This window comes from Charadrius vociferus, unplaced genomic scaffold (genome assembly GCF_000708025.1).
Source record: "Charadrius vociferus isolate BGI_N301 unplaced genomic scaffold, ASM70802v2 scaffold251, whole genome shotgun sequence".
Taxonomy (NCBI): domain Eukaryota; kingdom Metazoa; phylum Chordata; class Aves; order Charadriiformes; family Charadriidae; genus Charadrius; species Charadrius vociferus.
The window spans coordinates 1,733,997-1,758,338 of NW_009646963.1; the positions used below are offsets into that span (position 1 = coordinate 1,733,997).

General features: G+C 49.3%; 1 protein-coding gene across 1 annotated transcript in view; it reads right to left on the minus strand.

Annotated features, from left to right (window-relative positions):
- Nucleotides 1-7,845: 7,845 nt before the first annotated feature.
- ZC3H7B (zinc finger CCCH-type containing 7B) overlaps nt 7,846-24,342 on the minus strand; it is a 39,587-nt gene continuing 23,090 nt past the window's right edge. Inside the window, exons 17-24 of the mRNA XM_009895283.1 lie at nt 22,727-22,812; nt 15,021-15,154; nt 13,649-13,754; nt 12,141-12,249; nt 10,272-10,405; nt 9,327-9,490; nt 8,356-8,547; nt 7,846-7,897 (exon numbers count right to left, since the gene is read on the minus strand). Coding sequence (XP_009893585.1) covers nt 7,846-7,897; nt 8,356-8,547; nt 9,327-9,490; nt 10,272-10,405; nt 12,141-12,249; nt 13,649-13,754; nt 15,021-15,154; nt 22,727-22,812 — 977 coding nt within the window. The remainder of the gene's footprint in view (nt 7,898-8,355; nt 8,548-9,326; nt 9,491-10,271; nt 10,406-12,140; nt 12,250-13,648; nt 13,755-15,020; nt 15,155-22,726; nt 22,813-24,342) is intronic.

Here is a 24,342-nt window from a genome sequence, read left to right on the forward strand (position 1 = left end):
TCTGAAAGCACAGCTTGCAGGGAACCCACCAGCAGCTTTGGTCACATTTGACCAAAGAAAGGCATTAATGGTTATTATTACTAATTGTTGTTATCTTAGCTTTCTCAGATGAGATGAAAGCTTGGCTTGATAATCTAATGGAATGTGTCCTCTTAGAAAATAAAAACCATTTTTGTCTATTTTTCTAAGGACACAAAGCTTACACAACAGCATCAGATCCATCCATCCATCCATCCATCCATCCATCCATCCCTCCCTTGCTCCCCAGAACAGGCTACTCACTTTGGCAAAGGGATAAATATATTTAAATATCTTTTTATATTTGAAACATAAACTAGGAAGAAGAGAGAGTCAATTTAATGCCTCCTCCAAGAGAAAACCTGCTGTTGTTTGTTCTGTTTGATTTGGGGCATGTGCACTGGCAGCCAAAACCCCAAAGCACATGCTGCCCCTGGCAGGCAATAGCGAGGGGAGAAGCAGAAGCCAGCAGTACTGAGGGGACTGTGTGGTGACAGACAAGGAAGGTTACTTACCCCGAGTTGTATCTGGAAATAAGGACTAAAATCTGTAGAAATCTCTAGAAGCTATACAAATCCTACTGCTCTTGAAACAGCTTTTTTTTCCGGTCACCCGAGACCATTCACCTTAGCAGCACAGCCATTATTCAGAAATTTCCATCCATTTTCCGTCACATGGGGATGTCTTATGCTGCAGGTCCCACTGATCAGACCTACTCCTCATGGTCTGTGTGGAGGTTCCAGGCCCACCCATGGGGTTTGGGTCTTGCACAAAACCCAGCCTGGTAAGTGGTTTCCTCTTTCTTCTTTTATCCAAGCAAACCCTTTGCCAGAGGTCAGCCACTGCCTCTTTGCAGATATTTGTAAATTTTTTTTGTTCTTATACTAGCTCCTAGGACAAATCCACTGACAGCTGCCAGATTTAACTATTTATTTGTGTAGTGCATTGGACCTGATAGGGAATTTTGTTCACTTTGGCAGGGTCAGGCAGACTGAGTTTCACTGTGGCCTTTCTGATGCTTGTCCCGCATCCCAGCACCTTGTCTTCTATGGGGTCGAGATGCTGCTGCTAGTGGCAATGGACATCTACGGAGCTACAAGGACACCCAGAACAGCAGCAGCAGGGAGAGCTGTGGCCAGGCCAGGAATGTCCGCATCCTCCATGGCACATCACTTTAAAAGAAAAGGAGGTGGGAGAAGGAATGACAAAGCCAGTGTGGGAGTGTGGACAGCTGAGGGTGGTAAAAGTGGGGCTTGGGCTCTGTGTTGGCTAAAGACTCTGCCTGGCACTTGAAACGTGGGCATGTGACCCTTTAGGTACTTTTGATAGTATCAACATGTGGCACAAACACGCAGGCTTGATGAGGCCTTGCACTGAGCCCTCTTCCCAACTCTGAAGGGTATGTCCCTTCCCCGGGCAGGGTATTGCATGCATACAGGTGCGTACGAATGTGTACATATGTGCCTATCTCCCAATGTGGAGGAGCAGCACCGGGATCCCCAAGTGAACGGTGCAACTCAGTGGAAGGAACCGCCTTTCGCCTGAAGCGAAAGGATTTCTAAAAACTAATTCCACAAAATGAGTGCCAAAAAGCTAATGAGCTTTGCTTCCCCAACTCCTCCACCAAGACATCCCCCCCTTCTCGGGGTGCTCACGTGGCAGCCAGGCTCACCGCAGCTCTGCTCCTCTGCACGTGGCCTTCCCCTGTGAGGTGCCATTTGCCAGAAAACTAGGTGCTAGGCAGGGAAAAAACGTGAGAAAGACTTTTGGGATCACCAGAAGTTGTGCTGCCCTGGGCAGGAAGGACACCTAGAGCTGTCTTTGTGCATTTCCCTGCTCTGGAAACGCTCTGGGAGCCTGGGCAGAGCTGGCTTCCAGAGCTCTCTGAACAAGCCTTGGCAAGAAGCAGAGCCCAGGAGGTGCCAAGAGCAACAATAAACCAAGGTGTTTAAAGCAGGATGGGGAAATGCAAGGACAGCGATTGCTGGGCCTCTGCCAGGGTCTGTGGGAGACCATTGGGTGGGACAGCAAGGAAGATACGCGCTCATCTGGCTGCTTCCTACTCGAAGAGGCTGGCTGTACGGACCTCATCTGTCCCTCGGCCATCCCTTCCCAGGCTCACTCACCTCTCCTGGGAATGACGTGTCCCCAGGCAGGAGCAGGGATCCTGCAGCACCGTGGTCCAAGAGGTCAGAGCCCAAAGAACAAATACAGGAGTCAGCTGAGCCTGGGGAAGGCATGTGGGCTGAAAGACAACAACCAATCCCCCAGAAACCCAGGCAGTCTGGCTGCTGCTGATCCCCAGAAGCCAAGGTATGAACTGGGTCTTGAACAGGAGATCAAGCCTGCTGAAAGCCTCTTTTGAAACACTTCTGCTGTACTGAATCCCCACCACACATCCCAGGGGCAACATCCAGCCGTGTTGCAGTTATCCTCAAGCTGTTTGGCTGAGGAAAACTAAGTCCCTCTCGCTCCTGCGGAGGCAAGACTTTCCCTCTCTGCCTGTGAGCTTCGCTGGGGTACAAACGGGGGAGCATGCCTTGCTATTCAATTAGAGAAACTATGCAGCTCTTCATCCTTCCCAACCATCTGCCTGGAGGGCCCCAGCACTAGTGAAAGCCCACAGCTAAGGCAGATAGAGGAAATCCGCAGAGAACAAGGGAAATACACCAAAGAGCACCTCCAGCACTGAGTATTTTTTGTGTTCCAAGCAAGCCAAATCTACTCTGGCATCTGGGTTTAGAGATTTCTATCCCAGCCCTGGGTAAATGTCATTTTTGGGAGGATTAATCCAGATGGTAACGAGTAACCCTATCTCCTGGGACTTTCTGCTATGTCTGTGTCTCCTGAGGCTCTCAGGAAAAGGTTTTCTGGGGTGCTGCCATCCATAAGCTAAACTGCAGTGAGGAGCACCATGGAAGGGGCAGTCTTGGGAGCTGCCAGAGCCAAAACTGTTGCAATGGCGAAGGAGTCAGCTGGAGCTGTCATCTCGTCTGATCCCTCGTCTTGCTGCACCTGGATCTGCTTTCAGGAAACAACACCCCTGCCCTGGGGACACCAGGATCTGTTGCTCTTGCCTGGAGGGGGAACTGCAGAGAAGCAGGAGGTGAGAATCCATCTGGGAAGGGAGAGAGGTTATTTGGAATGGATGGGCCTGTCCCATCCTGTGGAGAAAGGGTAAGGCTAGATGAGACATGGCACAGAGCTCCTGAGCTGTGCCTACGGCTTTCCAGGAAGCCCCAAGAGCTAGCTATCCACAGGACCTCTGCCCAGAGCCACCCTACAGGCACCCAACCAAGTCTGTTCAGCACCTTCCTCCACCCCACACCAAACAGCTGCCTGCTTCAGCTGGCGCTCCTGCGGCCTTTCCTCCTCCACTTCCCTCCCACCAGCCACTCCAATCCAGGCCTCTTTTACCATTTATTTAGCACATCACTTTCTGCCCTATGTTTCCCCTGGCAAACGCCCTCCACCCCAGCCAGTGACCAGCACACTTCCCCAGGATACAGCTCCTGCAAGGCAGGAACTGTCTGCTGCTCTCTGTGCACAGGACACAACGCAACACAGCCCTGTTCTTGGTTGCAACGGTTGCAGCAAACACAATTAAGAGTGATGACAGCATTTGCATCACCTGCTGTCACTGCCCAGAAATATTTCCCTATAGTGTGGGCAGACAGACTCACTCACAGAATTGCTTAGGAATCCCATCTGCAGCTTGCACACTTTGCAAGGCAAGCTCCCTCTGCCAGGCTGCTGTGTGATAACATTAAAGGTTTTTAGTACGAAGCCTTCCCTCCACCTCTCAGGGGTCTCTACCCCTGCTCCTCTCAATCCTCCATCAGACCTGGAACCTTCCTGGCTGACCTGGGGCTCTCCCCATTGTCTTTGTATCTGCAGAAGTTCCTAGGAGGGTCTGAATACGGAAGTCACTGCTCCTTTCCCTGCCTCTTTAAAATACAAGTTTGTTTTCTTCAATGAAGAAACACTGGTGAGGAGGGGTTTACAGCTGAGGCTCAAACCTGCAAGGAAAACACTCATTTTTTTCCTCATGCTGTGTTTGCCTTGAAATTTGACAGTTGTGGTCCCCGTTGTTCTGGAAAAGCTACACTCACTCTTGCCAGCATGTCCTCAGTACTCTGTGGAGAGTAAAACTGATGCCTCTCACATTGTACCTACTCAACAGATGAACCTTAAAAGTGCACTGGCCTCCTCGTTCCCTCTGCACTATAAGCTTGTCTTCAGGCCTCTCCTCCTATGACCAGAAGGACACGAGTCCTTGTGTCTGTATCCAGGCACACTGGGGAGATGTGTAACAAATCTCTCCTCAGGGCTCGCTGGACGTGACCTTCTGATCACTCTACCAGTTTACACAGCAGTAGCAGGGTGTCTCCATGGGATTTCCTTGTCTTTGCTGCATCTCCAGGTTTTGGCTTTATCAAGAATCCCAGGTTAATCTGCATCATGATGGATTTGAAAAAAAAAAGAAAACAGCTTTATTCATAAATGTTTTCACATTGACCTCTTCCCTCAGGTGCGATCTTCACCACACAGCATCCTTTCCAGGGGGGATCGGCACAGATGCTTCGCACGGCCCGAGGTGCATGTGAATCGGTGGGTAGGGTACATGCTGGCAGGCAAAAGAACTGGCTGTAGTCCAACCAGTTGGACATACAACCTCTGTATGAAGGTGATTACAAGACCTGATTACTGGAGGTTTCAAAACACAGGTTACCCAAACACCTGAAACTATGTGTTAATGCAGAACGTGTAGATTCTTGGTGCTTGGGGGAAAGAAAAAAAAATAAATCTTAAATACACCTAAAGTTCAGCAGAACTGTATGTCTGATGAAGAACTGCCAAATCTGTTAATCAACATGGGCAATTTTCCACTCAGCAAGAAGAGCAGCAGGTTATATTTAAAGATAGGAGAAAGCAAAAATGACCCAATGCTTGAAGTGCTCCTTTTGCTTCCCTCCTTACAGCAGGGAAACCTGAAACCAAGATAAAAAGCCTTTGCGGGCTATTTGAAAAATGCAAGCACACACTGGATCAGGAGAGGGTTTAAAGTGCACACTTTTATTTTCTATTACAAAGGCTAAAAGAAGCAATTTTTTTTTTTATTTAAGAACAAAAACAAAAATGTTGTTAAAACATCTACATTATTATCCTGATACTAGACCTTATGAAAGATACTAAGTTCTTTTTTAATAGTAAAGCGTGGTATTCTTAAATTATATTAATACAAAGACATATTAAAGGACTCGAAATCATTACTACCCAGCTCAGAACTGCAGCATCCCCTTGCTATCTTTTCCTTTCACTTGCTAAAATCCATCCATTTTTGACATACAGTTTCATACAAGCTAAGTAGGGTATTTTTTGGTTTTTTTACTTCCCCCTGTAAAGGCCAGATTAACTCCAATACCAGCGTCACTTAAATCCCTGCCCCTACCAAAGGATTTGGGAAAAGATTTTCACTAAGTCCTTCAGCATTTAACAAGTTGATCTAAATCAAACTCTCTACTCTGTGTGAGTTTGTGTCTGTGGTGATTTTACAGGATATGAGATTTTCTTCTGATGTTACAAAATTAAAACACCACTTCTTTTGTTAATAACCCTTGAATTTGATTCTGCGCTGCAAAATTTTCTTCTCTCACACGAATGAAGAAAAGAGAGTTATCACAGAGCCTTGTGAATGCACTGCTAAAGCAGCCCTATAGCTTGTGTTTTATCTGTTGTAGAGCTGTGAGCACGGAGCAGTTCTGCTGAGAGTATGTAACGTGCTGAAGAAAACCCTCTTGGCTTGATAATGCGAGCCTGGGAAGTCAAGTGTGAAGCTTCCTGCCTTTCACAATGTCCCTTTAAATAATATAAGCAAAGCCTTATCATTAAAACTTTACTTGCTAGTTAGCAGTATAATACTCTGTCACTGAGATGGGACTGCGAGGACATCCTAGGGGGTTTCAAAATGTGAACAGGGAAACCTGTCCCATCTCAAAATTTATACCTATCTATATAAAACCCTCCCCTCTTTGTTATTTCCCTTTCCCTAACCCAAATAAAAGTCTTCATATTTAAACTGGAGATGCTGCGTTTCCTGGCCCGAGTCCTTTTCCTTTACCCTCATTTAAAAGATTCCTTCGATACCACACACATATAATATTATATAGAGCGATATATTTAATACCTGTGTATATATGTTTCATGGGAGGGGTCACATATATACACACTAAAACAAGTCTGGTGACAAAGTACTGCAACACCACGGACCAGGTTATCATATTAGGGAAAACAAAACGACGCAACCCCCGTGACCGTGGGCCTCCTTCACCTCACGCATGCCTGCCCTCTCCCCGCCTCGGCCCCAATCTGAACATCCAAAGCTCCACAAAGCAGCTCAGCTCTCATTGCAGAGGAGGGGAGAGGGGACAGTGACCCACTCTGTAACCTAAACAAGTTATCATATGAGAAATCACAGCGCAGCGAATGCTAGAGTCACACTAGAGATGCAGATTTGTTTTAAAAATAAAAACACATTCCAACGTTCCTCAACCCAAATTCGCTTTCTTGGCTTCTCACGGCCCAAGAAGAGCAGAACAAGATAACCCAGGAGCTGATGCCTACCTCCTCCCCTGTCTCCCTCTGTTTATAACATTGACCAGTTGAGCACAAGGAGCACCAGGAGAAGGTACAATCCGGGCAGTTCATGGCCAGATTGTATTTACCACAGACACATCACTGCCAGCCCCAAGGGCTCTGAGCTTGCTGTCCTGGGAGACTCTGTATGAAAAATACATCCCCTAAAAAGGCTGGGAGGGAGATGTATTTGTATTTGAGTGGATGGTGCCATCCATGCATGCAAAACTGCAGAGCACAGCTGGACTGCAGAAGAGAGAAGGAGAGGGAAGCTCAGGACAGGACACACGTTTACTGCTTACAGGATGAGGCCACCAGAAAGGACAAGGCTGGCATACAGAGCAGTACTCACCGCTGCCACTTCAAAAGCCAAAAATCCCAGCCCAGAGCTCAGCAGCACTGGTTCCCCCATCATGGCACACATCAGGCAGGACCTAGGAGCAGCTGCATGGCCAAGTCCCACTATGCCACTCAACCTCCACCGAGGTCCCTGCCCTGGGTTGCATCCTGGCAGCATCCTGGCTGTGCTGTGCATCCGCAAGCTCCCTGCCTTGGCTCTGAGGAGGAGCGGGCTGGACCCCCGGTGCTCATAAGCGCCCTTCCAGCTGGATTCCCATCAGCAAAGCATCTCCCATGCTGCTCGACAGTGTCCTTTTAAATGGGTGCCCACCCAGTTCTTCTAGCAGCGCACAGAAAGAATGCATCTCTAAATAATCAGTAACACACTCCATTTGAAGAGCAAGAAGGGAACCTCATTACCTCCCTTCCCTCTCTTCAGAACACAAGCCAACACAGAAATACAGGCTTCTTCCCCATGACCGATACTGCTGCATGGAGTATGGTGACACAGGGTGTGTTACAGTCTCCACTACACTTTCTGGATGGCTTCAGTCTTACTTGCAACCAGTCACACCAGGCAAAAAACCAAACCAAAACTACCCAGCCTGAATACCTGTCACACACTGAGGAAGACATCTAATGAGGAGTCACCAATTTGCTTTCTGGGTACAGTCAGCTGAAACAGTCTGAAGTCACCCAAAATCCAGTTCCCGCTGCTGCAAGCAGTTTTATTACTTTGCTGCTTTTAGCTACACTCTTTACACCACATGGCTGTTACCCTCCTCAGCGTCAGTTGATGCCTCAAGGCAATATTGACAGCAGGAGCTTAAGCCAAGATATTCTAAGCCAGACCTAGCAGTTTTCCTTCTTCTGCACCTCAATTCCTAATTCTTCTGGTACCGAACTCCAGAAAAGGAGCACATGAACTTCATGGTCACCTTTTTATCCGATGTCTGGCCCTTTCTCTCAGCTTTGTCCTCCAGACCTCTGCAGCCACACTCTGAGTTGAAGGGCAGAAGAATGACACAAGAAGTAATTCTCTGATTCGCAGCCCAGTACAGATTGGATTAATTTCTTTGAATGGAGGACAGCAAAAACAAAAAGATGGAGAGGAAGGAGAATTTGGGGGAAAGAAGAGAGAGAAGACGGATCACAAACTCAGTGAGCATGGCGTTCGCTGGCCAAGGAGAATCAAATTCACGATTTCATTCACCACTAATAAATCATCGTCTCATAATCTTAAAATGAAAGAAAATAAAAAGTTCTCTTTGCGAGACACAGATCTCGCTCTCCCTGCTACTGCCACTCTCGGAAACCCCCCCCATGTTTCTCCAGCCAACTGGCTCCCCCCCTAATCCTTACTATACGCCATCCCGCAATAGGAAGTTGTATTTCCCGAAGTCGTCATCCCTGGGGCAGAGCAGCATGTCCTTGCGGGCTTTGGCCAGTTTCTGTTTCAGCACCTCCCTCCGGTCTAGCCACTCCGTCAGCTCATCCTGGCCATGGGCATAGCGACACTCCTCTCCTTCAGGGCAGGCCTTGCTCTTCTGGAACCTGCCAGCACAAGGAGTGTGATCAGGAGGGCACCCCCAGGACAGAGTTTTGAGCTCCCCATCTGGGACACTTGATTGGGGCCCACCAAAACATGCTGTGAACTTTCTAAGGGTGAAGCAATTTTCCTACAAACCCCTGTGCAGCCAGGGTTTGTACAGAGGCCAGGCACAGAAACAAAGCAGCAAACAGAGCAACGTCTATGAGGGGATTTAGTTAACAGAAGTAAACCATGTGAGCTGGAACTGGACCAGCAGGGATGAGGAGAAACCACCACACAAGAGAGGAAATGCCAAGTAACAGCCACGAGAGACAGAGCCTTCTCTCTAACCAAAATGACATTTCTAACCATCACAAGCCTTCTGAAGACACCTCAAGGCGCTGATTCAAAGGGCATAAGACATTCAAATCATTTAATAAAGCACCTGGGACTGCCCCAAGCATCAGGCCAAACAGACTGTTCAGCAGTCTGAGAGCTGAGAGCATCCTGTCTATGGAGGGCACAAGTGCAGCCATGAAGCTCGCTCTCCTTTTCTAAAGACACGTGCTCAAGAATGCATTTTTATCACTCAGTAGTGTGGCTGAGCACCTCTGGGGTCCAACAGCAGCCTCACCATCACCCAAACTTGTCAGCTCGTCCCACTCCTCCTCCAAGCAGAAGTCCTTGTGGACTCTGTGAGAGGAGGAGGAGGTGGTGAAGGAGGAGGAGGGATGACAGAGGCCCTGGGTCTGTTGCCCAGTCCCTGCAGCAGCAGCACAGGAGGGAAATGAGATAACGGTACCTTTCGCAGAGCCGGAATTCACCCATGGGGAAGCGGTAGCTCCAGCAGCTGGAGTCACTGTCCGAGGTGAAGACCTTCTCCTTATGCTTCTCCGACTGGATGTGCTGCTGCCATTGCTTCTTGCTGTTGCTGTTCTTCCCGCAGAGCCAGCAGTGGTAGCCCATCTAACCGGTGCAGACAGGGCAAAGGGCCCGTCAGTGTGTTAACAGTCCCACCCATCAGCCTTCCCTGTGGTGGCACTGCCTCTCCCCCTCTCCTTCCAGAGCATCCTGGAAGCTCCACTCAGTCTACAACCTCCTGCACTTCCCTGCCATGTCATCTTCAATAAACCGTACTGCCAGTAATGGGGAGCAGAGGAGGTGCTTTGTTGAGGTCTATCTACAGCTCAGACAAGCTCAGAGAACAGGGCAGCTTAGTTCCCTGACATGGTCCCTCCTGCCCCCACTGTGGCCCAGGTAGGATCTGACTCCAAGGCCCCCAGGTGCACAGGCAATGTAGGACTCTTCAGGAGCACAAACCCCTGCACCAGCCACCACCCCTGGCCTATGGAGACACATCTGCCTCTAGTTTTCCCAGGCTCCTGACCCAGCTCTTCTCCAACTTTCTCCCTCCTTTCTGACAGGCAAGCAACGGCTTTGCCAGCTTTCCCAGGAGCATGCAGGAACCCTGGGGAGAGGCTGAGCCCACGCAAAAGGGAACCTAAGGTAGACTCCTACTGACTTGAGGATTAACAGAAAAGCCATTGTGGAGCCTTGGTGACCCTGGGTCAATCCCTTCCTGCCTCACCTGTGCTGCCCTTGCTGTGCTGTCCCGAGCTGTCCATTTAACCTACCATAGGGTCCTTCCCACAAGACCAACACAGTCCCTGCTAGCTCACACAGGAGAGGGGCAGGCTGTCAGCACCAAGGAGGAGGAGGGATGAAGGACAAGAGATCAGCTGATTACCATGATGTCAGCGTAGTCAGTGGGCATCTGGATCTGTTTCTCCCCTTCTCGCGAGGTGAGCGGTGTCCCCTCTCCAGGCTTCCCAGGATTGTGTTTCTTTAGCCACATGTCATAGGTCTGCTGCATATCTAGTACTGCACAAAGGTGACCCATGAAGTCACTCAGACAACCTCCCGCACCGTGCACAAACTACGAGAAAAGGACAAATGCTGGGGCAGCCCTTCCCTCCCCTCTCCTGTGCAGCAGCACCTGCTGTCAGACTGAAGGCCTGTGCTCGGGAAGCCCTACGCCACCTGCCCCGATGAGAGGTCTGGGGAGAGGAACCGAATTCACACCACACTGCCTGGTGCAGCAAGGCGTCTTCTATGAGTCGAGGGGCAACTGTGACCGCAGCCACACAAAGTATTCAGGAAGGAGGGAAAGTGCCCCGAGGTCTCCATGGAGTTCACCTCACAAGGTGATTCTTCAACAGGCCTGATTCTGCTTGACCTCAGCAGGTATCTCACTCCAGCCAGGGAGCTAAGGCAGGGGCTGAATTCAGATCTGTCCCTTCCCTCTAAGTCTAAGTTTCATCCTTAGCACTCGAGAGGGAGGAGAGCCCTTAAGCAAGCTGGCCACAGGAAGCACTGGGGAGGGGAGGAAGACCTAATGATAGCCTGCCCCAAGTTCAAAACCTGCCCAGAGGAGTGCAGTCAATGTCTCTTGGTGCTTTTGGTTTAAAACCCACTCAGGATACTAGTGGGAAGAGAAATTTTGGGTGGAAGCTTTGACTGCACATCTGCCTTTCCTTCCAAGATCAGCTCTTGAGACAGGCTATGGAAACATAAATGTTTGCAGACACCGATGTGATGCTCTAAGTGCAATGTGTTAGTGATTTACTCTGCACTAAATGGGTAATTGAGGAACTCAAGGCAATTGGGGATAATGAATGCTAATTCCCTCAAACTGAAACAACACGGCTGTTTGCAGATTCACCTTCGTGCTTGAGCAAACACACCCAGACTGGTCTGATGTGCTTTAAAGGCCTGAGCAACGAAATTACTTGAACTGTAACAAATAACAGTGTTTGGCTCATCAGAGAGAAAGACCCTCCATCCCAGCACAAAGACTGAATAAACTCAGGGCAGGCCTGAAACCCTTCAAGCCTTCCAGTATCTCCCAACAGAGTTATGTGAGCACCTGGAGAACTGGGCCTTGCAAAGAACTTGCTGTTGGTCTGAAAAAACAAGGACTGCTGCCAGAGAGCTGGCAGTCCGGGCAACCCCTCAGCTTTACCCCAGAAGGTAAGTCAGGAGCCTGCACAATTAATTCCAGACAAGCTCCTCCACAAATGCACCACCCAACGATGTTCTCATTCAGGATCTGAAATCCACCCCTTTGAATACAATGCTATGAGCAGGGAGTGCCACAGCCCAGAGCACGGGATATGAGCAGAAATGGGCAAGAAAGCCAAGGCAGATACAAGACAGACAAGAAAGATACAGGAGCAGCTACAGGTCAGGACTGGTGCTTTGGCAGAGCTCCATATGGAGACAGGCCTGGGACAGTGCAGGCAACTGGAGGGACAGAACAGGCTGGATTCGAAGAGCTGCAGAAAGGGAGGGCAGCAAGGGAGCAATGCAAGACATGGGACCAATGTGCATTAGTCCCCGAGTGAGGGACTCAAGATATACATGCACGTTTAAGAAGAGCAGCTCTAAATTACTGTGAATTACAGAACTGCCCCATAATCCTACCTAAGCTCATAGTACCAGCTCTATCCAGCTCCATCTCTGTTGTCAAGAGTATGTCTTAACAGACCCTGCCTCCACTACCCAAACCTCCTCTTCCCTCTCCCCAAACTCTCTGGCCCATATTTCCCCCACTCACTTTTATTTTCCTTCATGAAGGTCCACATGTCTCTCTCCTCAGGGCTGTGGGCGAAGGAGCAGTTGCCCACATACTGGCATTTCCTGCCATTTTGTGCATGGATACACAGCTGTTAAAAGACAGAGAGCAAAGCTTAGCATCTGCACAAACGCTCCTTGCTAGAGGGGAAAGTGGGTTCAAAAAACCAGCCGGGACACTAAATTGCACACAGGAAAGGTCACAAACAGGACACTTCATACGTCATTAACTCAGGCTTCTTTTCCTCAAACCCCTGACGACACAAAGGGTAAGTTTTCCTCATAAACGTGCAGTTCAGCACCTGGCCTCTCTCTTGTTGCAATTTCTACAGGTGACCGGGTGCAGGTATGCTTAGCACTGGCCCTGGGGGAGACAGCAGGGAGCAACCTGGGTTGACCCAACAGTGTCTCCTGCTGGTCACGTTGCTGGTCCCCAAAAGTGACTCATTCTCCAGCCATCTCGTGGGATGTAGCCTTACAGGTTGCTTAGACCGCACTAGCATGCACACAACTTTACCTCCCAGCTACCAACAGCATCATTGCTAGAGAAAACGAAGAGCTTTCCGAGCATCATATCTACTAATCATCCCTTCTCCCCACGTCCTGCCACCAGAGGTGGACAGCAGCATGGAGACCAGCAGGCCCACACAAACTGAGGAGAAGAGACAACACCGTTCCTCTCTGGCTGGGGTTGGGTGGGAGCTCAGGCAATGCACACACTCGTATGGCAACCTGCTTTGCTGCATGATCTGCGACTCACCTGCTGGCATCATCTCCTACTGCAGGACCTGTAAATAACTCTTGCTCCCTTCCCCAGCTTCTAGCAACTGTCCTGCAGCTGGAGAGTGCTCAAGACCTCACATGTGGCCTTGCGCCTGCCCATGGACTAAGGGGCAGCAGATCCCATAGGGTAGGGGGAGAGGAGCTTTCTCCTTTCAGGGAGAAAGGAAAGGACAGGAAGAGAGAAAGTAACAATCGCCATATTCAGGGCTGGGGTTGGAGGTTGGATATCGGTAGTTTTCCTCACAGCACGTGGCTTTTTAGCTGAGTTCTTAGTTTTGCTTTCAAAACACACTGTGAGCAAGTTTCACAATCTACAGCAGCACAGCCACAGCAAAGGCAGGGATAGGCTTCTCCCAAGCGCTTCGTCTTGCCTCTCACCCACATTGAGAAACCCTGACCTAAGGGGAGACTTAAATCTCATTCCCAAACCCTGTGCCAACCACTTCTTGAGATGGTGACTGCATTAACAGCGTTAGAAACTCGCATACGTGCAGAGAGTGGTTTAAATGGGTGCTGCTCCTTTTTCTGCTCCACCCTTTTGCTGGATGTGTTTGAGATCTTTCTGCCATCAGTCTGGCCTTGCCTCCCACCTCAGCCAACACGTGCCTGCCTCCCTGCCAGGTCTGCAAGGGACCAGCCCTCAAATCACTGCACCATGGTGGGAGGGAAGAGGAAAGGGAACGTGGCCACGTTGGCCATGGGGCTTACATCATATTGCTGTGGGAAGTTGCGGATGGAAGGCAGTGGTCGGACAGACACCCACTTCTTCTTTGCTTTGGACATCACCAGCAGGACGCGACGTTCCTTCGTCCAACTGAAAAAGAGACAATAAATCAGAGAGACAAAAGGAAGAGCAGAACAAGGTTTTATTTTCCTCAGAGACCCTTAACTATTGAGAGATGACCAGATCCTCCAGTCCAGCTTGTCCCTGCACCGTCTGGATGCTCCCAGACACGGACATCTGTGACAGAGAAGCCACAAGAATGGTGTTTTCGAAGGATTTCTCCCTGTACTTATCACATATTTCCTGGGGTATGTCTTCTCATAAAGCCTCAAAAATCTCCCCCAAGTCCCACATGGCATCACCATGGATTACTAAACAGCTGCATTCCACCCTTTGACACAGCCAATTCCTGTGCAATCAGATCCATAAAAAACTTTGGGGAATATTTTCTGCTTGAAAGGTGCAGTAGAAATGCAAGTCATTACAAGAACTGTCTTATGAACAGGTGCCAGGAAGTATTAATTCTCCTGCAGCACCAGCAAGTGATCACCAGGAGATACCCTTGGCAAAACCTCCAGCACCAGTGGGTGCACAAAGAGGTGTTATCCTTCCCATTCCAGGAAGTCATCCTCACCTGCTCACTTCCTCCAGCAGCTGCTGCTTCTGTTTCTTTTTCATCAAAGGTCTTACATTTGCAATAGGATGCTGGACTGTGCCTTTGTGGCTTGTGCTATGGGAAGTGAAGTCCTATAAACCTTTCCATCCTATCCTGCCAGGCTACCTCGGCGAGATGTGTCACAGTTTCCAAGAGCCAGTGGTGCCTTCCTAGCTGATATTCCTCTTCTATCACACCAAACATCCTCACAGGCCCCAAGGAGCCAGGAGGTGAAAAAAGACAAGATGTGTCAGAGAAGAGCAACCAAAGCAATGAAATAGCCAAGGAAACTAATTTAAAAGGAAACAGAATACCCTGAATCATTGCTAATAGTGACCTGACAGACATCTGTAAACAGCTAGGAGTATACACAAGCGCAGAGGAGAACTATCTTAGTGACCCTCCTAAGGAGAAATGATAGCAACTGGGAAAAAAGGGAATTCTGGAAGCTGGACTGCACACACCAGAGTAACAGTCTGCATAATGCTGGCAGCAAATACAAACAGTAAAGAAGACAGCAGGAAACTGGAAAACAGCCATGTGCAATCCTGGCTATAGTGACAAACACCCTGAGCTGCAAGAAGCTACTAGGAAACTGCATAGCCTCTTCCAAAGAGCCCAAATGAAGCCCTGGAGAAGGTAAGAGGAGAAATTCCTGCCCTTGAGGAGCGGTGGGGGAAAGAGAACATTGCATTGCTCACCAATGGCGGGCTTTGGCACTACAGTACTTGAGGTCTTTATCTGGCTCCACCAGCTGCCCGTTCCTCCAGCACTGGCCACACACAAATTTCATCTGGAGGTCAAAGGTGCTTGATGTGGGAGCCCGAGGAGAAGCCTGGGGAAGAGAACCATAACCTCAGGTAAACAGAGCCAAAATGCACCCCCCAAACTGACACGGAGATGCTGGCAGCTCCCCGCATGGCTGTGTGCCAGCGACAAGCCAGATTAAATCAGAAACAGCCCAGCACTCCTTTGCCAGTGTTAGCTGGTGGCCCGCTGAGATACCAGACAGGAGCAAAACCACCGCTTGCTTCAGCATGATTTCCTGGACTTTGACGTCTGGCCAAAAGCACAGCCAGCCTGGCAGCTTCAAGCACTGACCAGGCCTGGCTGCAAAACCCCTGCAGCGTACCTCCATGTACAGACAAGCTCTGCGAGACTTGCCCCAGCGCTTAATCCCCACTTCCCCGCAGGGAGGGCAATCACGTCCCCCTCGCTACCCATGGACAGAGCTCAGTCACACAGACAAGAAAGCCCCCTTGGGAGGAGGACAGGCTGTGCCACAGTGCAGGACCCACCTCTCCCGCTTTTGGACCAAGAGGCTCATGTCACATCCAGCATTTGACACACTGAATTCAGAGACAGGTCTGGGTTGTTAATACTCTTCAAAGCCATTTCTGGGCAGGTTTCCACCCTTCACAGTTCCTTTGCACCAGGCCTCACAAGCAGTTAATCATGATCTCCGGACAGAGGTACAACTGTCAATGCACATCTGCCATATCCTCTCTGCCACTTAACTTCATTGGCCTTCTACGTGTCCCCTTGAGAAGGCTCTTTTGGGATTATGACTAACAGATTGCGGAGGGGAAAAAGAATGGAACCAGTCCCGTGTCACAGCTGCCTTGTTTTCTGAGCACATCTCTGGAAAGCCATTTATGTTTTGTACCACCACTGGAAAACAATAGGCTGGTGTCTCCACTTCAGTTCCAAACCAAAGAACAAACCTTACTGGATGTCAGTAGCCCTGGGCACAGGTGAGGGTAAAAGCAACAACCTAAAAGTACACCCAGGTCATTGAGCCGACCATCAATCATAGAATCCTAGAATGGTTAGAATTGGAAGGGACTTTAAAGATCATCTAGTTCCAACTCCCCTGCCATGGCCAGGGACACTTTCCAATAGACCAGGTTACTCAAAGCCGCCTACAACCTGGCCTTGAACACCTCCGGGGATGGAGCTTCCACAACTTCTCTAGGCAACCTGTTCCAGTGTCTCACCACCCTCAGAGCAAAGAATTTCTTCCTAATATCTAACCTAAATCTACCCTCTTCCAGTTTAAAACCGTTACCCCTCATTCTGTCACTACACTCTCTGATCAAGAATCCCTCCCCATCTTTCCTGTAGGCCTCTTTTAGGTACTGGGGGGCTGTTATAAGGTCTCCCTGGAGCCTTCTCTTCTCCAGGCTGAACAACCCCAACTCTCTCAGCCTGTCTTCATAGGAGAGGTGCTCCAGCCCTCAGATCATCTTTGTGGCCCTCCTCTGGACCTGCTCCAACAGATCCATGTCTTTCCTGTGCTGAGGCCTCCAGAGCTGGACACAGTACTCCAGGTGGGGTCTCACCAGAGAGGAGTAGCAGGGCAGAATCACGTCCCTCAACCTGCTGGCCATGTTTCTTTTGATGCAGCCCAGGATACAGTTGGCTTTCTGGGCTGCAAGTGCACATTGCCAGCTGATGTTGAGCTTCTCATCAACCAACACCCCCAAGTCCTTCTCCTCAGAGCTGCTCTCAATCCATTCTCCTTCCAGCCTGTATTTGTGCTTGGGATTGCCCCAACCCACGTGCAGAACCTTGCACTTGGTCTTGTTGAACTTCATAAGGTTTGCACAGGCCCACCTCTCAGCCTGTTAAGGTCCCTCTGGATGGCATCCCTTCCCTCCAGTGTGTTGACTGCATCACACACTTTGGTGTTGTCAGCAAACTTGTGAGGGTGCACTCAGTCCCACAGTCCATATTGCTGACAAAAATGTTAAACAGTACCAGTACCAACCCCTGAGGAACACCACTTATCAATGGTCTCCACTTGGACATTGAGCTGTTGACTGCAACCCTTTGAGTGCGGCCATCCAGCCAATTCCTTACCCACTGAGTGGTCCATCTGTCAAATCCATGTCTCTCCAACTTAGAGACAAGGATGTTGTGTGGGACAGTGTCAAATGCTTTGCACATGTCCAGGTAGTTGATGTTGATGGGGTTACAGTGTAGAAAGATGCCAAATTTGTCAAACATGATTTGCCCTTAGTGAAGCCATACTGGCTGGCACTGAACACCTCTTCATCTTCCAATGTGCCTTAGCATAGTTTCCAGGAGGATTTGCTCCATGATCTTGCTGGGCACAGAGGTAAGACTGACCAGCATGTAGTTTCCCTTTCTAAAAATGGGGCTTATGTTTCCCCTTTTCCAGTCAGTGGGAACTTCAGTGGACTGCCATGACTTCTCAAGTATGACAGATAATGGCTTAGCAACTTCATCCACTAGTTCGCTCAGAAGCACAGATGCATCTCATTGGGTGCCATAGATTTGTGCACCTTCAGGTTCCTTAGATGGTCTCGAACCTGATCTTCTCCTACAGTGGGCTGTTCTTCATTCTCCCAGACCCTGTCTTTGCCTTCTGCAACTTGGCTGGTGTGGCTAGAGCACTTGACCATGAAGACTGAGGTAAAAACGCCGCTGAGCACCTCAGCCTTCTCCATATCCCAAGTAACCAGGTCTCCTATTTCCTTCTGGAGAGCGCCCACATTTTCCCTAGTCTTCCTTTTACTACTGACATACCTGTAGAAGCTTTTCTTGTTGCCCTTGACATCCCTGGCCAGATTTAATTCTGTCAGGACTTCAGTTTTTCTAACCTCATCCCTGGCTACTTGGACAATTTCTCTGTATTCCTCACAGGAATTCTTGCTTGCACCCTCTGGAAGCACAAAGGTCACGTACCAGTAAAACAGCTCTCTGACTGTTAACCACATAAGTAGCCCATCCCAGCAGCCATGTCTCAACTTCTAACACTGAGCAGACAGGCAAAACATGTCCCTGAGGAGGAGGCTTCTGCCAGCAACTGATTAGCAGTAACATTGACCCTATGTGTATCCCTTGGCAAAGGGAAAACAGCAAGCACAGGCAGTGCAGAATCAAAGCATCTCCCAGGAAACGCCACATAAGCTATCAACTACCACTCTGCATCCTCCAGACCCAGTCTTTCAGAGAGGCAGAGCTGACGCACAAAGGGTCCTCCATCACTGTGAAAAGCTGACTGGAGAGCTGACCTTTGCCTCTGTGCTGACTACAAGAGGCCATCGCTGCCCTGGATGTCCCAGCAAAAGGACCTTTCCAGACAACCATCATCTCTCTTGAAAAGCAGTGGCAATTCTGGCCTACTCGCCTGCAAAACAGCCTTTCTGGTGGCATCTGGTAGACGTCTTGTTCATCTGTCAGCTTTCACCAGTGTTGGTGATCACCAAGAACACATCAAAGCAGCTGGATGAACAGGGTTGAGACCTGGGATATCACAGAAGGCGGTAAGATGTCTCCCTCTCAGATGTGTGGTCTTTTAACAGTAGTTTTAATCTCTACTTATCTCCAAAGAAAATTACACTATAGCTCACCACTGACCCACCAAACCTATAGGCCTGAGGTAACATAATGGCACTGCTGGCATATTCCCTTTTATCAGCCCAGTGCTATCTGCCGTATAATCCTCCAGGTGACAAGATCTCTCAGCACAGCCAGGAAGGTTGGTTCCAATTTACTGACCCAGCAAAACAAAAAACAGAGTGGCTCCAGAAGGCACAATAGGTCAGAGATAAAGAAAATGTTTCTCAGCTAATTCTGGTGATCTGGGCTGCTTTTTCCACAAATTCTTAACAAAGAGAAGCCATGTGCATTTCCTCATCAGAGTCATGCAAACTGCTGGTCAATCCAGTGGGCATGTACGCTCCCATGGGATTAGGAGCCAAGCGAAAAATCAAAGCTGCTGTTGTTGCTGTTACATGACTGCATTTGTAAAGGCAAGACACATACCTGGCAGGCTGCTGATAACCAACAGTGTGGAAATTAGTATCACATGAGGCTGCAGCAGACGAAGCCAGGCAAAAGTGCCTTGGGCTGTGGCACCACCTCTTGCTATGAAGCCAGACAATATAGTGTTAGCTATGCACCATGGCAACCAAATAAATAAGTCTTTGGCATGACAGCTCTCTACTTTAGGCTTTGCAGAAAGCAACAGCCCCAGCACGGCCACTTGTGTCTCCCAACTTCAGGAACTCCTCTCAGCAATATTGAAATGCTCTCTGGAGAAGCCACGTGCCTCAGGGGACCATATGAGGAGCCCAGGTTACTCAACCACCTGAGCGAGCTGTACTTAAGTGCAAGTACCCCTTATTAGAAACATTCTTTTCATCTCCATGCTTAAATTGCTAATTCTGAGGCCAGTTTTTATGGCAGTTCTGTAGCTGGCTAGTGGAGTGAAAACAGAATAGTCCTCAAAAAGAAGAAAAAATGAGGGCTAAACCCCCTCAATTCCTAGGGATGCGATGGGAGGACAACCAGATACCTACAACAGTCTCTCCTGCTGACTGCCTCTTCAATTTGCAGCCACTGGGTTTACTCCTACAGCAGCCTCTATGGGGCCAAATTTGTGGGGCCAAGCACGAGATCCCTGGCAGGTGTTTAGCAAGCAATGTATCTTCACCTTCCACTTCTTGGTAAGTCTCCTGACCTGCATCGTCACAGCTGCTGCCTGCCTCTTTTCTCCACAACCAGATAGCCCCAGCTGCTAACTGAATCCAGCTGGCTGCTGTGACAAAACTGCAGCAAAATCCCTGGGAGTGACTTTGCTTCCGCTGACCAGAGGGCGCTGGGATGAGCATGGATCACACGGGATGGTGGGAAGGAGGGGTGTGCTTTTACAGCACTCCTGGGAAGTTGTCTTTGCCAGGCAGCCAACTTCGAAAGCTGGAAGGATGCTGAGAAAACTCTGAGTCACGTTAGCCTGCTTGGACAGGAGAAAATAATGGCAAAAGTAAACACCTCTCAATAGATATGTTAGTCCTGCCCCCGGGGTCTTCGGCAGCAAGCCAGTGTCTCATCCCGGAGCACAGCCCTCTGGCTGAGTACGTGCTGATGCCAAAGCCACAGTTTGCTATTGCAAACACATGCGTCTGACTGACTTGACTCTGTCTCTCTGCCCGGTGTCAGTGCCAGGCTGCCAATCCCTACAGACAACTGATGGTGCCACTAGTAGGCTCTTCCTGACTATACCAACAAGGCTGCTGCTTCGCCTGTGCACAAACCATGCCCTGGAAAGGTGGAGCGTGCAGTCCAGCTCTGACAGGCATTTGTGGGGCACAACCACACTTTGACATTGGCAATCATCCTTAACACTGCCCAGAGGGCCCAGAAACTGTAGCTCTTTGCCCATCCCCTGACAGCTGATGTAGCAGGCACTGGCATTTCTCTCTGATCCTCTGTACCCTGCGAGCCCCAACAAACAGAAACGAAACCCTTGCTCACCATCCAGATCCCACGTGCTTCAGAGGACATGCTCTGACCATGCCTGCTGACTTTGACATTGGCAATCATCCTTAACACTGCCCAGAGGGCCCAGAAACTGTAGCTCTTTGCCCATCCCCTGACAGCTGATGTAGCAGGCACTGGCATTTCTCTCTGATCCTCTGTACCCTGCGAGCCCCAACAAACAGAAACGAAACCCTTGCTCACCATCCAGATCCCACGTGCTTCAGAGGACATGCTCTGACCATGCGTGCTGAACAAATTGTTCTTCCAACAGCAGCACCTCCAGACAAAGGTGAATTTGAAGCTGCAAGGCTTACAGGAAAAAAGCTGTCTGTCTATCTTTTTTCATCCCCAGATTATGCACAGAGAATGGCAAGACAGAGCTTTCTGGAAAATGCAGGCGGATCCACAGCAGGAAGGACAGAACCAGTCACTAGACTTCACTCTCCATGGGCCAGTGATTGCTGATATAAATCCAACTACTGTCACAAACTGCTGCAAACTCAAACTTAGTTTCCTGCACTGTGGAGATGCAGGCAGCTGCCTCTGTCATCACACCAGGCAGAAAGAGATCATAGCCAGCTCTGTCTGCAGGGACCCACTCAGATCATCCAGGCTCACTTCTCATATAATACAGTCTGTCAAAACTTGTCCTCTCAGCTTCTTGAGAGGCCAGAACATATTCCTTAAGCAAGTAAGACAGCTTTGGGAACTAGAGATCTTGGTTACTCTGACTGTTGCTTCCCATTCCTCTCCTCCAACTATTTCAGACCACAAAACAGGCCACACAGGTATGTTGCTGAGCATCTCCCCAAAGATGACTCCATCTCATGCAGCATGACCAGCACATAGGTGTACACAGAGTCCACTGCAAGCATCAGTGCAGCCACCTGCATCCTTCCTATTGGGCTAACCCGTGCCCATCAGACCCGCTTCTTCCCAGCATCAGTGCTGTACAGCCTTCAGAATACTTCTGCTGGCCCGTAACCTAGCCAAAAAAGAAGCTGCTACACACCACATGAGTGACTCAGATCCCTTTGCTATAAAACACCTCCTCCGCAAGGTGCTCTCAGGCTGTACTCAGTGCTGGTCTCTGCAGAGGGACTCCTGGGTGAAAGGTCCCAGACAAAGGTGAAGCACCCTTGCTCTGACAGTACGGCACAGGGCAAGGGCTGGAGAGCTCAGGCCTCCACAAGGGCAAAGAAAGCTGTCAAGTGTGAACAAAAAAAGATTTACAACACTTTCCCCACCATTTTGCAGGAGAGAGAATCACTCCTGCACCTAACAGCTTGCTAGGAGGCATGAAGTTTCTAATCTCATCAGACCTATCTTCTGAAAGTAATTAAACAACAAAATACTCCCTGTTCTAATGGCCAAACTGCTTTAATTCAACCTCAGCCCTGGGCTGGTAATCGTACTCACTTGGATGGGCTCTGCTCCCACACTACAGAACACACTCTTGGGGAAAAAAGTATAAGGCAGTACCATCCATAGCCAACAGGCTGGAAGAAAACAAAGAGGTGCCCTTTGCTTATAACGCACCTCTCCAGAGAAAGCTCTTGGCAGCGCTGGAGGGTGTGGCCAGAGGCACCTTCTCCCACACCAAGAGACCGGTGGCACAAAGAGAGGCAAAGCTCACAGCCTCCTCCTAGCAAAGCACCACTAAGATCTCTACCGGGCCTCAACAGCACCTGAGCTGCAAGTTCCACCCACTCTTGCATTTCGAGCAATCCTTTGGTCATGAGTCATTTCTTACAGTCCTTCAAACTGCCATATCATCCCTTGGCCACTAAAGGGCAGCAGGACCCCTTTGAACCCCACTCTGTGTGGCCACTGTCCCCGGTTTCACCAGCAAGGTATTGCACAAAGCACCATTCTCTGCACATTGCCCTCCCTGCTCTGGAGGCTTCATCCCACCACTGAACAGAGCAGATACAATGCTGCAAAACAAGGCACAAAGCTCATCACTAGCACTGCAACCAGGAAAGCTCTCAGCTGTCCTCCTCCTCAATGGCCAGCCTGGTCTGCCTTGGACCAGTCAGGCATAGCAGCAGGAAGAAAAGTGTTGGAACAGTTGGGAGCAAAACCAGGCTGCAGGACCTAGATGCACCCTACTTACCATGCTGTTGGCTGGTTTGCTGGCATGTGCCTCCATCTGCTGCCAGTACTTCTTAGATTCCTGCACAATATCTTCGTGGGTCATTCCTGGGAACAAAAGGAGACAGGACTGAGCTACCCTGCTTCAGGCAAGAGAAGAGAGGGAGGGAGGGGTTGCAGGACTTTCTATGATGGGGCTTAGGAAGTCCTGTGTGGCTGAGAGCTTCCAACAGTCCCACTGGTAATGTCAGGACATGGGTCATGAGGGAACCTGACACCACCACAGAATGTGTACAAGCACAGGTTAGGGAAGTTCCTCTCTACAGCACTCCCACTCAAGGAAGATGAAAGGGGAAGAGTTTGGTCCCCTGGGCTCATTCAGACCTGGTATTCTGCTCAGGCTGTGTGCAAAAGACCCAGACACCACCTTCAAGATGCTGATTCTTGACTAGGGATCAAGACCTTGACCAAGGCTCTCCCCCAACACCATATCAACAGATACTACCCAACACCCTGAAGACAGTGCTTAGTTACTGTCAATCTACTGTGTATTGGAGTTTTTGCCACTAGCTTGGAAGATCACAGAGATCCCAGAAGTCTCACCTAATCCCTGCTGAGATTAATTAGCCTGTCACACACTTCAAGTTGCGGGGGGGTAACCATTGATCAATAGGCGAAGAGGAAAGTCGAAATTCAACACAAACACCAACGAACAGCTGCTAGCATGTAAGCAGCAAGGAAAGATCTGCAAGGTTTCAGGAATCAGAAATGCAACATCAGACAACAAGAAAAGAGTTGGTCAGATCTTATCTAAGGAATTAGCTCCTGACCAAATCAAGTGGTGAGGGAAGAGCCCCTGCCACCATTAACCCACTAGATGGGTGCTACGATTCTCAGAGCACTAAACAGCAAGAGAAAAGTATGTAAGAGTAGGAACTGTCTGGTCAATGTTATTTAAGTGCTATAAAGACTTGAGATAGCTGCCAAAAAAAACCTGAAGCGAGTATCTCGCAATGGCTAGCTGACTGCAACAAGTGGGGTGCTGAGGATGGCCTTGATGCAGCACGCCCAGCACAGACAGGTTGCAAAACTGCTTGCTTTGCTTTTGCCTACAGCTTTTATTACTGAAGTGTGGTGTTCCCCAGGCATGCCACATGGACACGATCTTTGATCTGGGAGCCAGCATGTTCCAGAAGTTAATGGCCAGCACACACAAGTTTTCATCCCAGCTTATGCTGTGCGTAACTTGGGTAACTCACAGTATTCCTGACCTCAGTTTCCCAGTCTGTGATTTCAGCTGTTCAGGTCTCTGCCAGGCAACAATACTGCTGTTTGAACAGGGCTTGGACAAGATTAAAAACATTCAGGAAACTTCACCATTCTTCAAGAACATTTGCTCAGGCCTCCAAAATGGCAGCTGGTACTACTCCCAGATCAGAGCTGTTTGTGGATTTTCTCCTTCTTAACCATTAATTCCAGAAAAAAACTGTGTAGAGTTAGAAAAACTGTAACTCCCTCTTCTGTGTCCAAGTATGCCAGGACTGGACACGAGACTGATCCATACTTTGGGGACAAGAACTACAAAGCTGGGAAAGCCACAGTGAAGAGTTAACATGCTGCACTGGACCAAGCAGAGGG